The following is a 13,501-nucleotide window of genomic DNA, read 5'->3' on the forward strand; positions in this document are numbered from 1 at the left end:
CCTCCCAATCCCTCCCTTGCTTACATTTGTATGAGACACACTGAATTCTTAACTGCATTCTTACATACATTATTCTTAATTGTGAATGTTCTAATATTTTCTTACAGCAATTTTCTCATAATGTTCTGATGTAATTTTTTCTTATAATTTTTCAGGCATAATTTAGGTGAACTTAATGTGTTTCTGAAGCTCTGTCACTTTCTCAGGAAAATGGAGCTATAATGAAAGGTACAAAAAGCAGACTTTAGTTTTCTTATTGATCAGGGTGAAATAGATTAATGTTTCAGTTTTAACCCAACTACATTGTTTAGTTGTAAAAATAGGTACATTCAGTCACTTCTTTTGTTAAAAACATGTTTTTATTTTATATTTTACTAAATAATAAATGCCTACAAAATGCTCTACAGCATGCCATACATACATTCCAGCTTGACTTTTCCTATTGAAAACAATAGTTAACTCCCACAAGACTTACATAATTCTTTAGTTAGCTTTAATAAATGTGGTGATGAGTTATAGAAGTAATAAAATTAAGAAAACCTTTTGTTTTACGTACATTCTATTTATCTTAGGCAGATAAATAAAAACATGGCACTTCATTTGGATAATAGGTATTAAATATGTATATTAAAACATTGTTTATTTTGAAAAGGTATATCATTTGATTTACCCTTGAAAAGGTAAATCCTCTCAAACTGAGAAGTAGACAATAAATGCTGACCTAGTTAGGTACTTTTCATTGTAAATAATAAGTGGAAAATTAAGAGAATGATATCTATCTATAAATCATCTAGCAAAGGAGTGATCTGAAAGCTAGGTTTGTGATAATTATCTTTCTTTGATATTAGTGTCGTTTGTTTTTTCGACATAAACTTGATGGACAGTAACATACTTAGAATAAAAAATATTATTAACAAAAGAAATAACAAAGACTGGTTTTATTATGGTAGAAACACTCATTATAAATTCAGTTAGGCATCATTCATTGGAAACAACATGAAACTGAGAAATATTTCCATTAGGTTTTTCAGCAAAATATCACTAAACTTTTAATCCTGGCCTATTTGTGGTTTGAATGTTATAGATGACAATCTAAGGAGTTCAGATCTTTATTACTAAAAGGGTTCTAGTATGTTAACTCGAGAGCTTGATTTTGGGCCTGGGCACACTCTGTGAGCTTCTTTTCCTCAAGGTTACTGCTCTATCACTTGAGGGACATCTCTACTTCTGGCATTTTTGTTTGTTTGTTTTTGGTTGGGGTTTTTTGTGTTGTTTTGTTTTGGTAGTTTAGAGAGAGTCTGGCAGACTTTCCTGCCTGGGCTGGCTCTGAGCCATGATCATCAGCCACCTGAGTAGTTAGAATTAGAGGCACTAGTCACTGGTGCCTGGCTCTTCATAACTAAAATAAAACAAAAAAAATGCCTTTGTTTGTTTAACAATGGGTCAAAGATAGCATGGAAAATACAAAAAGTAGTATATTAAATGTTAAAGGCTTATGTCATTCAAAGCAAACATTGATTAGTAAATCAGTCATATATTTTATACATTTCATAAAAGACAAGACAGACAAGAAATTGGTCAGTTGGTATAATACATTTTTGTTTGTGGAAAGTGAATTAAGAGCAGTGATCAATTTCACTTGAAGATAATACTAGTATCTTTTCTTCTTCTTACATTTTCGGAATTTTTGGTTATATTTGTTTCCTGGGTTGTTTTCTGTACTACTGTCGCTGTCACTTGTTTTCTTCTGTCTTTTTCGTTTATTCGTCTGATAAAGGTTGGAGTCACCTGGCTGCTGATGTGTCCATTCGTAGGAGCTGGGTCCAGGGTCCACAGCAGGAAGGTGGTTGTGTGAGGAAGTCCCAGATGTGCTGTTGGATGCTGAAACAGTCATCTCATAGTAAGGAAGCTGTGGCGGCGGGTTTTGGGTGTACCACTGCTGTGACAAAATAGACATTCATTCACCAAAACACTTCCAAAGGTTAAAAAAAAGAACATGTTACAAGCATATGCAAATAGTCATGGACAATCACGCTGTCATTTGGCATAAGATACACAATGACTTTATAAAAGATATGTGGAGTTTAATTAAATTGTTAACATAAGGTAATAAATACTTGGGACTAATTATAACACAGACTAACACTGTCAGGAGACATAATGTAAACCACACACGTAGCTCTATCTTGTAGTAGTCACAGTATAAAAGTATTTAAATATCCTAAAGTTAAAAAAAAAATAAATATAATGTATTTAAATGGCCTGATATATAGAAAAAATAAAACAAAAGTAATGCCATTTGACATGCTTCCAATGTAAAATTATTAACAAGATATACATAAAATATATTCAAATAGATGAGGTGCATTTTTGCTCACAGAATATCTCAATTTGCATTTTAAATGTTCATTGAAAAGGTTTGATCTAAATTTGGATTTCAGAAAATTATAGCTAACCCAATTGTCCACATATACAGGGTATTTCAAATATACTTGAACATTTTCCAATAACTTGGCCAAGTATTGATTTTAAGTTTTAATAAAATGAACTAAAATCCTTAGGTGCATCTAGAGCTAAAAGCCTATGATTTTTTTCAGTACAGTTGTCATTTTTGAATTAGAGAGAGAGGCTTCCATATTTAAAAACAAATTAACTCTAGATGAGGTGGTACACTGGTAAAATCCTAGCTACTGCAGTGTTCTGAGTAGGTAAATTTCTATCAGAAACAAGTCCAGGGCTTACACCCTTATCCCAAAATAATTAAGACTCAGTAAAGTTCTCACTGTGTCTGACTAGCAAGCCTGAATCTCTGGGTATAAAACCCAAAACAAACAAACAAAAGTCAAAAACCTGAAACACAAAAACCTAAACAAAAAAAACCCTCACAAGAATATTTAGTAGTGATATAATTATCTAGCTCTCTAAAGTCTTCCCAATCTTTATGAAAGGTGGTTTTTCTTTCTTGCTATTGTTTCTAACATATTTATAAGGTGATTTTTTTTTTGTTGCTTTGTATGTCCCTCCCCCACGTTATTATAAGCCCTATTTTCACTGTATTTGATGTTGGTATAATTTGTGGAGGGGAAGGGAAAAAACAAATTGTTTAAATAAGGATACAGGTGGACCCATTGCAACAATGAGATTTACAAGATGTTATGTAGAAAAATGAACTTTACAACTATAGGCGGGGGAGAGGGGATGGAGGTGGAGGTGGGGGGGGGAGTGTAGTCATGGAGATGGGAGGGCAGGGATGGTAGGGGAAAAACAAAGGAGGAGGCAACAACGCTTGATAAGAAATGTACCCCAGGGCTGGGAAGGTGGCTCAGTGGTAGAGCGCTTGCCTTGCATGCATGAGGCCCTGAGTTCGATTCCTCAGCACCACATAAGCAAAAAAAAAAAAGCCGGAAGTGGCGCTGTGGCTCAAGTGGTAGAGCGCTAGCCTTGAGCTGAAGAGCTAAGGGACAGCGCCCAGGCCCAGAGTTCAGGCCCCAGGACTGGACCCAAAAAAAAAAAAAGAAATGTATCCATTACCTTGGCTCATGTAATTGTAACCCTTCTGTACTGTATTTTCACAATAAAAAAAAAAAACTTATTCATAAAAAAATCTAGGACAGTGCCTACTACACCATCATTAAATGCTAAGTAAAAAAAACATCATAGGAAGAGCCAGGTGCCAGTGGCTCACACTTGTAATCCTAGCTATTCTGGAGGCTGAGATCAGATTGTTGTTCAAAAGAAGTCTTGGCAAGAATGTCTATAAGACTTGTATCTCCATTATTTCACAAAATGCCAGAAGTGGAATTACAGCATAAGTGGTAGAGTGCCTACTTAGACTGGAAAAGCTAAGGGACCCAGACCCAGAGTTCAAGCCTAAAACTAATACAAAATTAAATAAACCAGTAATTAAATAAATATCATAAATCAGGGCTATAGACCATGGGCTTAGCTCATTGACTTGACATGAAGCATACCAGAGTTCAGACCCAAAAACTGACAAAATTCAAAACAAAAGAAAAATCCTTCACACTAAGTGCAATTATTTCATCCTAAGAATATGCTTTAAAATATTTATTAAGAACTAAGTACTCACATTTCACTTGGACAATTGTAACATTACTCTTCTCTACTCCATTTTTGTTGAGGCATTTATTGTTAGAGTAGAATGATTTGGGAGCCCTTTCTATGTTTAAATTTGATTATCAGTTGTTAAGAACAAGTTACAGGGCCTTCAGCATTTGAATTTGAATAGAATACACTGAGCAAAATATCCATCAAACTTACCATCTTCTGAAAGAAAACATATTCTTGAGGTAAAGCAGTATTATTAATTGGAAAAAATTGCATGGGAAAGGAAGATCTTCCCATCATTTCTTCATTCCTTTGTAGAAACAAAAGAAGCAAAACAATTTAAAATTCCTAGGTAATGTCTTTTTTTTTCTTAAAAGACAATGAAAGCTTGACTTAGATATTAACATAAGAACAAATCAGTAATAGTCACCGAGTAAACAACAACTTTATACAAATAGTAAAAAGTAAAAAAAAAATCAATTTATAGTTGAGAGTACCTTAACTATTTAACTGATATTTTGGGCAAGTATAATAAAAATACCATTTATATATTGGGGTGTGCCAAACTTTCTAAAATGGACCTTTATGGAGATGTTACAGATTCTAACAAGTGTCTAACTAATTCTAACAGGATTCTGTAACTATGACTTAACAATCTACTTGTTCGACTGGATTTCGTAATTGAAATGCTACTACTGCACAACCTTAAGAAGCATACTGTGGGAGAAATTTGAACTCAGCACAGCCAAGGCAGACATTAAGATGGGGGAAGGAGAATACAAGGAATGAGTCAGATACATAGCTATAGATGTCAATCATAAAGACTGAGAATAGACCAGAAGCTAGGGCAAGTGTGAACTTCATTCTGAAAGATGAAATAGTTGTCAATTATGACATCAGTGTCAACTGGAGAAGCACCTAGGCCATTACACTGTTGGTCAGAAGTTTCCTGTAACCTTCAGAAGAGCAGCTATTATAAAAATGGAGTTCAGAAGTGTATGGTAAGAAAGAATGTGAATGATAAAAAGTTCATCAGTGAAAGGCAGGGGACAAACATAGTAGGCTAGACAGGAGATGGGTCCACGGAAGGCAGAATGTATATGGGTACATGTATGTTGTATGGGGGCTATGATTCTAAAGAAATAAGATGAAAGCAGAAGAGCAGTCTTACAATGGGGAAGATATGATTCAGAGACAGAGGAGGTAAGACTAGGCTTGTTACAAAAACAGCTGTTGAGCCGGGCGCTGGTGGCTCACGCCTGTAATCCTAGCTACTCAGGAGGCTGAGATCTGAGGATCGCGGTTCAAAGCCAGCCCGGGCAGGAGAGACCGTGAGACTCCTATCTCCAATAAACCACCAGAAAACCGGAAGTGGCGCTGTAGCTCAAGTGGTAGAGCGCTCGCCTTGAGCTGAAGAGCTGAGGGACAGCGCCCAGGCCCAGAGTTCAAGCCCCACGGCCGACAAAAAAACAAAAAAACAAAATAAAACCAAAAACAGCTGTTGATTCTCTAAGTCATCTATTGTTTCTATGTGACTTTCATGATTGATGTCATAAGAGAATCATATATAAATTAAAACTGTTTTGTGTTGATAAACTAATTCTCCCAAATATACTCGTTGCATCCAAAGCACCACTACCTCAGACTATGATCAGACTTGGAGAGAGGGCCATTGAAGAGACAGTTAAGAAGGGGTCACATTGAAAAAAGATAGATCCACAATTCTACATAGCTGATAAAATTATGAGCAGAAAATTTGGAGATAAATTCACATATGACACTACAAAAGTAAAGGCAGAAATCTGGGTAAACTACCATAATCCACGGGGTTCCAAATACTGCCATCAAACAGCCAAAAACTATGGGAAATACATGCAACAGATCCTTCCTTACAACACATCAGTCAGTCCTACAGACATCTTGATCTTGGTCCCCCAAATTGTGAGATAACAAATTTCTGTTGTTTAAGTATCTTATTTTTATGTGATAACAGCCATAATAAACCAGTGTTACTAAAATATTATTCATTAAAAGCAAAAGGTATGAGAAGCAATAAAAGCACAAGAACTCATTTATTAGGAAAATGAGTGAGAGACTAAGAGATTTTATGGGCACCATTTTCCTCTGCATATCACCCATGATAACCTATTTTCATAGTATCTTCATAATATAATAAATATCAGAAGAAGAAAGTACTACCAATTACATGTAGTACCCTCGAAAATGCATGGAATATGCACAAGAATCTGATCTTCTATCTTAGAATCATGGTGATATATAAACTATGCAGCAAAACACAGTAGAAAATACAAGAGTTTTACTTCAATCTTCTTATGTCTATTTAGACTTGTTTTTTGGCCGTAAGGCGTCTTTACTCCACTCTTGCTATGACTGTGTTCCTTCTGAATATTGAGGAACATGAAATATCTTTTCCTATGGGATGCTAAAATCCAGAAGGAGAAGCTCTTACAGCATAGAAATGACTCCATAGGTATGTAAGTCCATATCCTTCCCCTATTAGCGTAGTGAATTCCTTTTTGTTTACACTTGCTAAGTACTTTATTCCAGTATTTTAAGTATTTGTCTTTATTTTAACATTAGCAGAATAATATTTTTCCAGGTGTTCCATTTTAAGGTAGGGAGAAGTGAAGTCACATCCAGGATCAATCATTCATGAAGAAGCAGAGGCAGAAATTGCATTCAAGCCATTTAAGACCAACTTTCTTAACTTCTGGTTTTGCTAATATAGCCATGGTAGGAAGAAGGAAGATGGGGAGTATACTGTGCTTCATTTGAAGTGCAATACTTTTAAAGATAATCTGGGGTCGTTACCATTTCCAAGGGGTGACTCTCCAATGCCTCACAAAGATAACAGAATAAGCAAGGAGAGACCATTCAGCTATTAGTAGTTGTTTTCTTTTTTAAGAATATGGTGTTCTGAAACAGATGATAAAATAACAAATAAGATGGAAGAGGCTCATAAAATGCCTGGTACAGACTGTAAGTAATCTTGTTTATGATGTAGTGATGAAGCTATGTTAGGGATGTAATGAAATTGCAAAAGGAAGGTAAGAGTGACTATAAATAAAATATAGATAGTGAATAAGTTATGATCGTGCAAAACATGGTAAAGAGAAACAGCTATCAACTCAGTGGATTGGATCTTGTGACTGCTGGGTTAAAAAGTTAAGCTTTTGTTCTTTCCTTCACTCTGCCTAAGAACCTAGAACACCAAGTTCCTTCTATGCTTAAGTGTTTTTCTCCTCACATTTCTTTAAGAGACCACAACTCCAGGAATATTTTCTCTGAATAGACACTGTTGCTCAGATCTTGTATTTTCTCGTCATTACCACAATATAGCTGGAAAGGCTGACAGGAGCAGAGAAACAAGGCCTGTGTATCCTAATGTCCACAGGGTTGTTTCTTACCCCTTCTATTGATTTGCACACTATCCTGTGTGTGAACTTATACAATTTATTTGCTGTTACATTTTCACTCTTTTAATTGTATCTTTTAATCATGTGTATTTTGGCATATTTACATAGTGTAGATGTCTTTTTGTTCTATCTCTAGAGTAGACTACCAAATAATCTAGAGTTATCATTGCTATAAAGCTATACACAATTCTAGAATATTTAAAAGCTATACACAATTCTAGAATATTTAAAAATCAACACAGTTCCATATTTAGTAAATAACTGAATGGCCTCATGTGGAAAATTAGTTTCAAGGCCAGCACTTTATTTTCTTTGTGACCTTGAGAAATGGTTAGACTTTGTGTCTGTACTCACTGACATATAAAATATGAATAACAGTAGCTTGTAGCCATCATAGCAAGAATCTGTATGCTTAAATGATTTTACAGTTATAAAAGCATAGCAGCAACTATAAAGAATACAAACAATGGAGTTTGGCACACAGTGGCTCATAATGCAATCCTAGCTACTCAGGAGGCTGAGATCTGAAGATCTTGGTTTAAAGCCAGTCTGGGCATTAAAGTCCATGAGACTTATCCTAGTTGACTACCAAAGAAAAAGGAGCCAGAAATGAAGCTGTAGTTCAAGTAATAAAGCTCTAGACTTGAATGAAAAAAGCTCAAGGACAGTGCTCAAGCCCTGAGTTCAAGCCCCAGGACTAACACACATACACACACACACACACACACACACACACACACACACACACACTCATGCACACACAAAAAAGAATACCACAAATGTAAACCTCAACTACTTGCTACTGAAAATATTAAGGCTGAATTTCAAATAAAAACATATCTCAGTATTCACAGATTGAGAAAATTATTTTAATCTGGGTCTAAATATGAGGTTTTATAATAGCCTAGAATATGTTAAAACTGTTCTTAGTACATATTAATTTACAACCTACCTTTAATCTTGTTATAAGAATATTTGTTTTACCTTTATGAAAAAAATATTTTTGATTACCTGTAGCTCTGTGAATTTATCTTAACACAGTTCTCAAAATTTTGGGTAGCTGGCTCAGAACATCGAGAACTCCCTTTAAAGGAAAGAGAATGGCGATACATGAATTAGTAATTTAATTTGGAGTTTTATTATTAAGTCATTAATTGATCTGATAGCTAACACTGGCCATGCTGTAAACACCTTTACTTTCATCGCTCAGGAGACTAAGGTGTGGATAGAGTTTAAAGCCAGTCTGAGTTACAATAATTGGATATGTCTCAAAAATGTTTCAAAACAAAACAGGCCTGATTAAACACCATATATTTGAGGACATGTAACTGAAAGAAAATTTCATATAAAATATAAGACATAAGCACATATATCTTATCTATAAGTCATTTGTATTTTTATTTATAAAAATGACTTAGATACATTTGTTTAAATGAATGTATATATACATTGTATAAATACATTTGTATAAATGACTTAGAGGTACATTTGTATAAGTGAATATGTTATAATCAACATTTATCTAAAACATTGGCTATTTCTTAGAGTTACACTGAAAGGGAGTTATGATGTTTTGAGGATGTTGTTTCCTTCCAAATTTAAAATGTTATTAACATTGCATAAGATACAAATTATCTAATCTTCATAGAAATAAAACTCAATTCAACTTTAAACAACCAAATTATCTAATCTTCATAGAAATAAAACTCAATTCAACTTTAAACAACATGTACCAGAACATAGTATGCCCTCATTTATGCTGCTGGCGTGTGTGAATTAATTGGGCAGCACAAAGGGCATGAGATATCCATGCTGTAAAATAAATAAATAAACAAATCTAGTCAAACACAGGAAGACATTGCATTTGTTGTTCTTATTTGTTTTTAGTAGAACCAGAGGAATAGCAGCTACAACAAGAACACCACCATCACCCAGAGGAGACAGAATCATTTAAGGGAGGCAACATAACCATGAGCAGAATTATTCTGACAGCCTGTATCAGGCTCCTGAAACCTGAAAGTGCTATAGTAATAGTATAACAGCTTTTGAGTTCCTCATTGTAGATGACCAGTTGCTGGCCTGGATATAGGACAAGGCATTTGGAGCTTAGGCTATATTCATACTAAAAAGCTTTCTTCCACCCCTAGTATGGCTCATCTTCACCTACTTTGCTTTTACAGGGCCCTAGAACCAGCCTCTGGAAACATGTTCCCCAAGATACTTCCCCAAGGGAAAAATAAGCTGGAAGATTCATCCACCAAGAAGTAGCCATTTGGTATCCAATCTGAACTGTGACAGGACACTTGAGAAAGTTATGTTTTGCTACAGTGATGTGTGCTCAGTTCATGCAGATGTGTTCAATCTATGAGTAAATAGTGCTTATCAGAGCTATTTGCTGGCTGCTTCTAAAAGAGAATATTTAAAATTTTAACATAGAAGAAATGCTATAGGTTTGGCAATGTAATGGATAATACTAATGAATCATATGTGTTAGATAATTATTCTGAGAAAATGTTATTGTCTTAACATTATATGGCAAATAAAATGCTTGTACACTGGACAAGAATAGCAACCTCAAAGCAGACATTAAAAACTCCTCAGTGAGAGGACCTACCAAATCGATACTGTACATTAATTGGTCTTCCATATAAACGAATTCCATTTAGCAAAGCGATGGCATATGACACTGATTCTGGATGTTTAAAGCAGACAAATCCAAAGGACTTTGGCTTTCCTTCTCTGTCTTTGCATATGGTCACTTTGGTTAGTGGTCCAGCCTATAAGAAACTTAACAATGTTATTTTCTCATAAATCCAAAGATTTTTTTTCTTACAGTCAGATATACTAAGTAAGTTCACTTTTGAAGAAAAAGGAAATCTGTTAGCAATAGGCTTACATAGCTAGGCAAATAATACATCTTGTTCATAAATGTAAATATTTTAAATATATTCTGGCTAACACAAAAATTCATAGAAAAGGAAAATCAAATAGTCCCAAATACAAAAGAAAGAAAGACCATTCTTTTTTTTTGTTTTTAGATTTCACAAACCATTTTAGAGAGATTCTAAGAGTGAAGTAATTTGCTTCTACCTGTCTTATCATTTAATGCAAACTGCAATGACGCAACATCATGAAACTGAAAATATTGACAAAAGAAGCAAAATTTATCATGTATTTTGATTTAGTAACACTATTTGGCAATAACCTCTCAAAGGAGAAATTTACATACTTAAGACCTTGAAACAGTAAGTATAATTATTTAAGAGTGAAAAATTAAGAAATGCTTTAAATAAGGAAACTTGGAGATATTATTCCATGATATATTCTGAAAATTGGAATAAAATACCATAAATAGAAATGTTTGGATTCTATCAATAGAAAACCTGTTATAAATAATGGAGAGTAGTAAAGCAATGTGATAACTATAACTGAGAAAAAAATTATAAGACCTACGCAATCAATCATTACTACAAGAAATAATCATAAAATCAAAGGACCTAATGATGTGTATATTTAAAGATTGTACTTTTTGTAGTGTAAATATATAAAATTTGCTTTTAATTTTTAGAAAAGTCCTAATGACCATCCCTAACTAATTCTGTATCTTGGGATCCCCAAATTATTCTATATCTTGGATTCAGTCTTTAACTTTGTATTACCTTCCTGTCCCAGGAACTAGCTGGTCTTTTGGTCCTTACCAAAAAAAGAAAATCTGTTTCTCATACTTCTTTCATGGAGACAGCTTCCTAGAAACTACTCTGTAACAGTACTTCAAACTTAATTTATTTGGAATTAAATTACCATCTTTACTCTCTATATATCTACTTAGTCTTTCTTAGCTAAAAATATAATGATATATTGATTCCTCTCAACTGAAATGGTAGGTAGTAATTTGAAAATAATCAGTATTATTTACTAATAAAAGGAAATTTCTGTTATTTTTTTTTACAATTTTTACTTTGCTACTAATGATATTTAGTGCATGGAAGCATAAAGAGACAAAATATGTCTAAGTAATTTGGATTTTCATAAAGTTAGACTTGCTGAAACATTTTAAACTCTTCAAGCTCTTAAAAATTTAAATTAATTATTAACCCAACTTTTAGGATTTAAGAAGATTTTTTTAAAGAGTCAACATCTTTTAGGTGTATCAATGATTGAGTAATTTTGAAATATTTTAGACTCAAAATGAAGAACAGTTTGGTAACTCCAAATATTCTGGGTTTTGCTGATTTTGCTGATTCTGAGTTTTTAAAAAAATACTTCACACAATGCATAACTGAAATAAAGGCTGTCTCAAAGATAAGTGTAAAAAAAGAATCCCTTCTACCACTTACTTAATTTTGGAAATTCAGCTCTGCTATTGTCTCTCGTGGAATTTTCCGTGTTGTTTTAGAGGGGAAGTCGCTCTTGATTTCTTTTGATGTTAGCATTATTTTCAATAGCAACAATCTTACTATTAGCAATATTAATAATCTTACTATTAGTAATAGCAGTAGTAAATGGTAACTGCCAGCTGCAGCTGCTTCAGCTGCTTTACAAGGTTAGTTTATCAATTCCTCACAATTGCATCATATTGTAGACACCCATTAGTCATATGATGGTACTGAAACACTGAAATATTCACTTAGGATCAAAGTCATGCTGTTGAACTGACCACAGAAGCCACTTTTCTATATTATGTACTCCTCGGTGTACATTATCCTAATGTGCCAAGTTTCCAAGGGGTAGCTCTTAAATTTGTAAGCACCTTCAAGTGTGCCTAATAATTCTGAATGATTAAACATCACTCATTCTGATGCCTGAATGTAGCTATTATTTTTAGCAAGTTGTTTGACTGGCACACCGGAGTGTGCTTACAAGACACAGGCATAATGCAGGAGCTACAAGCCCCCAAAACTTTCAGAAGGTCCTCATGATAGGAAATAAAAGAGCCGAGGACAGGGAATCCATGGGTGACAGTGGAATCGTTGCACCCTCATTTCAAATGCTGTTTGTCATGTGGAATAAAAATCCTCTTTGCATGAAAGGACATCTGCGGGGAGGGACTGGGGGAGGGACGGATGAGAAATGTACAAGAGACGTTTTTAAAGCAGAATGTGGGACATAAAGGTGCTTTATTACCTGGGGCTAGACAGGGACAGGGCGTTTTTGAGGCTTGCTCCTGCACATCCAAGGCCCAGGTAACTCTGAGAAACCCTTACTCAGGGCTGGAGGTTGAGGGGAGGAGGAGGAGGCCCCACACTGCCACCCCCCAGAACCCCGCAGTGGGAATGGAGCGCACAGCAAGCCACGCCCTTCCCGGGCTGCTCCGGGAGACAGGTGTCCCCCGGTGATGGACGGGAAAGCCAGGCACCTGGCCGAGAGCGCAGGGATAGGCCCCTCCCTCCCGGTGGTCCAGGGCGCCCCGCCCTCCGGCTGGGCGTCCGCGGGTCCGCAGCCCCATCCCGCGGAGGGTACCTGAAGGAATAGCTCGTAAAGAATCTCTTCTCGCACCCGAGCCTCTAAATTTCCCACAAACACGGTCCTGTCGGCCTCCTCCTGAGCCGGGAACATCCCTCCGGTCTTCGCCCCAGGATGGAGGAGGAACCAAGACCACGCCCCTCGCTCCTGTTTGACAGCGCTGCTGGTGGGAGCGAGGCGGGGCCGGCGCCGGGAGGTCAGGCGAGGTGGGCGTGGCGAAGCGGCGTGGCCACGCCCACCCCGCCCGTGGGAACCGCCCAGCTGCCCTGCTGCCCCGCCCCGGATCCGCCCGGGAGAGGGGTAAGCAAGTTTAAAGCTCAAGCTTTTCCATTTTGTCTGTAGGAGTGTTCTCTGTTCTGTGTTTCCTCTCTGCTTTTACTGTTCTCTGTTCTGTGTTTCCTCTCTGCTTTTACTGTTTTGGACCCGTTTAGCTAACAGTTTAAGTGAAGTAGAGATTTAAGATCTAGTAACTTTGCCACATAAGTTTCTAGACCAATGAGAATAGATTAATTGCTCTCTTAAGAATCAGCAAG

General features: G+C 35.9%; 1 protein-coding gene across 1 annotated transcript; it reads right to left on the minus strand.

The window, feature by feature from the left end:
- Positions 1 to 1,651: 1,651 nt before the first annotated feature.
- Rbm11 (RNA binding motif protein 11) lies at positions 1,652 to 13,061 on the minus strand. The gene is made up of 5 exons (XM_042677016.1): positions 12,966 to 13,061; positions 10,120 to 10,282; positions 8,517 to 8,589; positions 4,282 to 4,378; positions 1,652 to 1,939 (listed from the first exon to the last, which is right to left on the minus strand). The coding sequence occupies exons 1-5, from the start codon at positions 13,059 to 13,061 to the stop codon at positions 1,652 to 1,654; spliced, it is 717 nt and encodes a 238-aa protein (XP_042532950.1).
- Between the last annotated feature and the right edge of the window lie 440 nt (positions 13,062 to 13,501).

The sequence above is a fragment of the Dipodomys spectabilis genome, unplaced genomic scaffold (assembly GCF_019054845.1).
Source record: "Dipodomys spectabilis isolate Male_0828 unplaced genomic scaffold, ASM1905484v1 ptg000032l, whole genome shotgun sequence".
NCBI lineage: Eukaryota > Metazoa > Chordata > Mammalia > Rodentia > Heteromyidae > Dipodomys > Dipodomys spectabilis.

Coding starts and splice junctions, on each gene's coding strand:
- Rbm11 (XM_042677016.1), bottom strand. CDS start 13,061: ATGTTCCCGGCTCAGGAGGAGGCCGACAGGACCGTGTTTGTGGGAAAT. Junction 10,283..12,965: donor TTTACGAGCTATTCCTTCAG/GTACCCTCCGCG, acceptor AGTTTCTTATAG/GCTGGACCACTAACCAAAGT. Junction 1,940..4,281: donor ATGTTTTCTTTCAGAAGATG/GTAAGTTTGATG, acceptor ATTTTGTCACAG/CAGTGGTACACCCAAAACCC.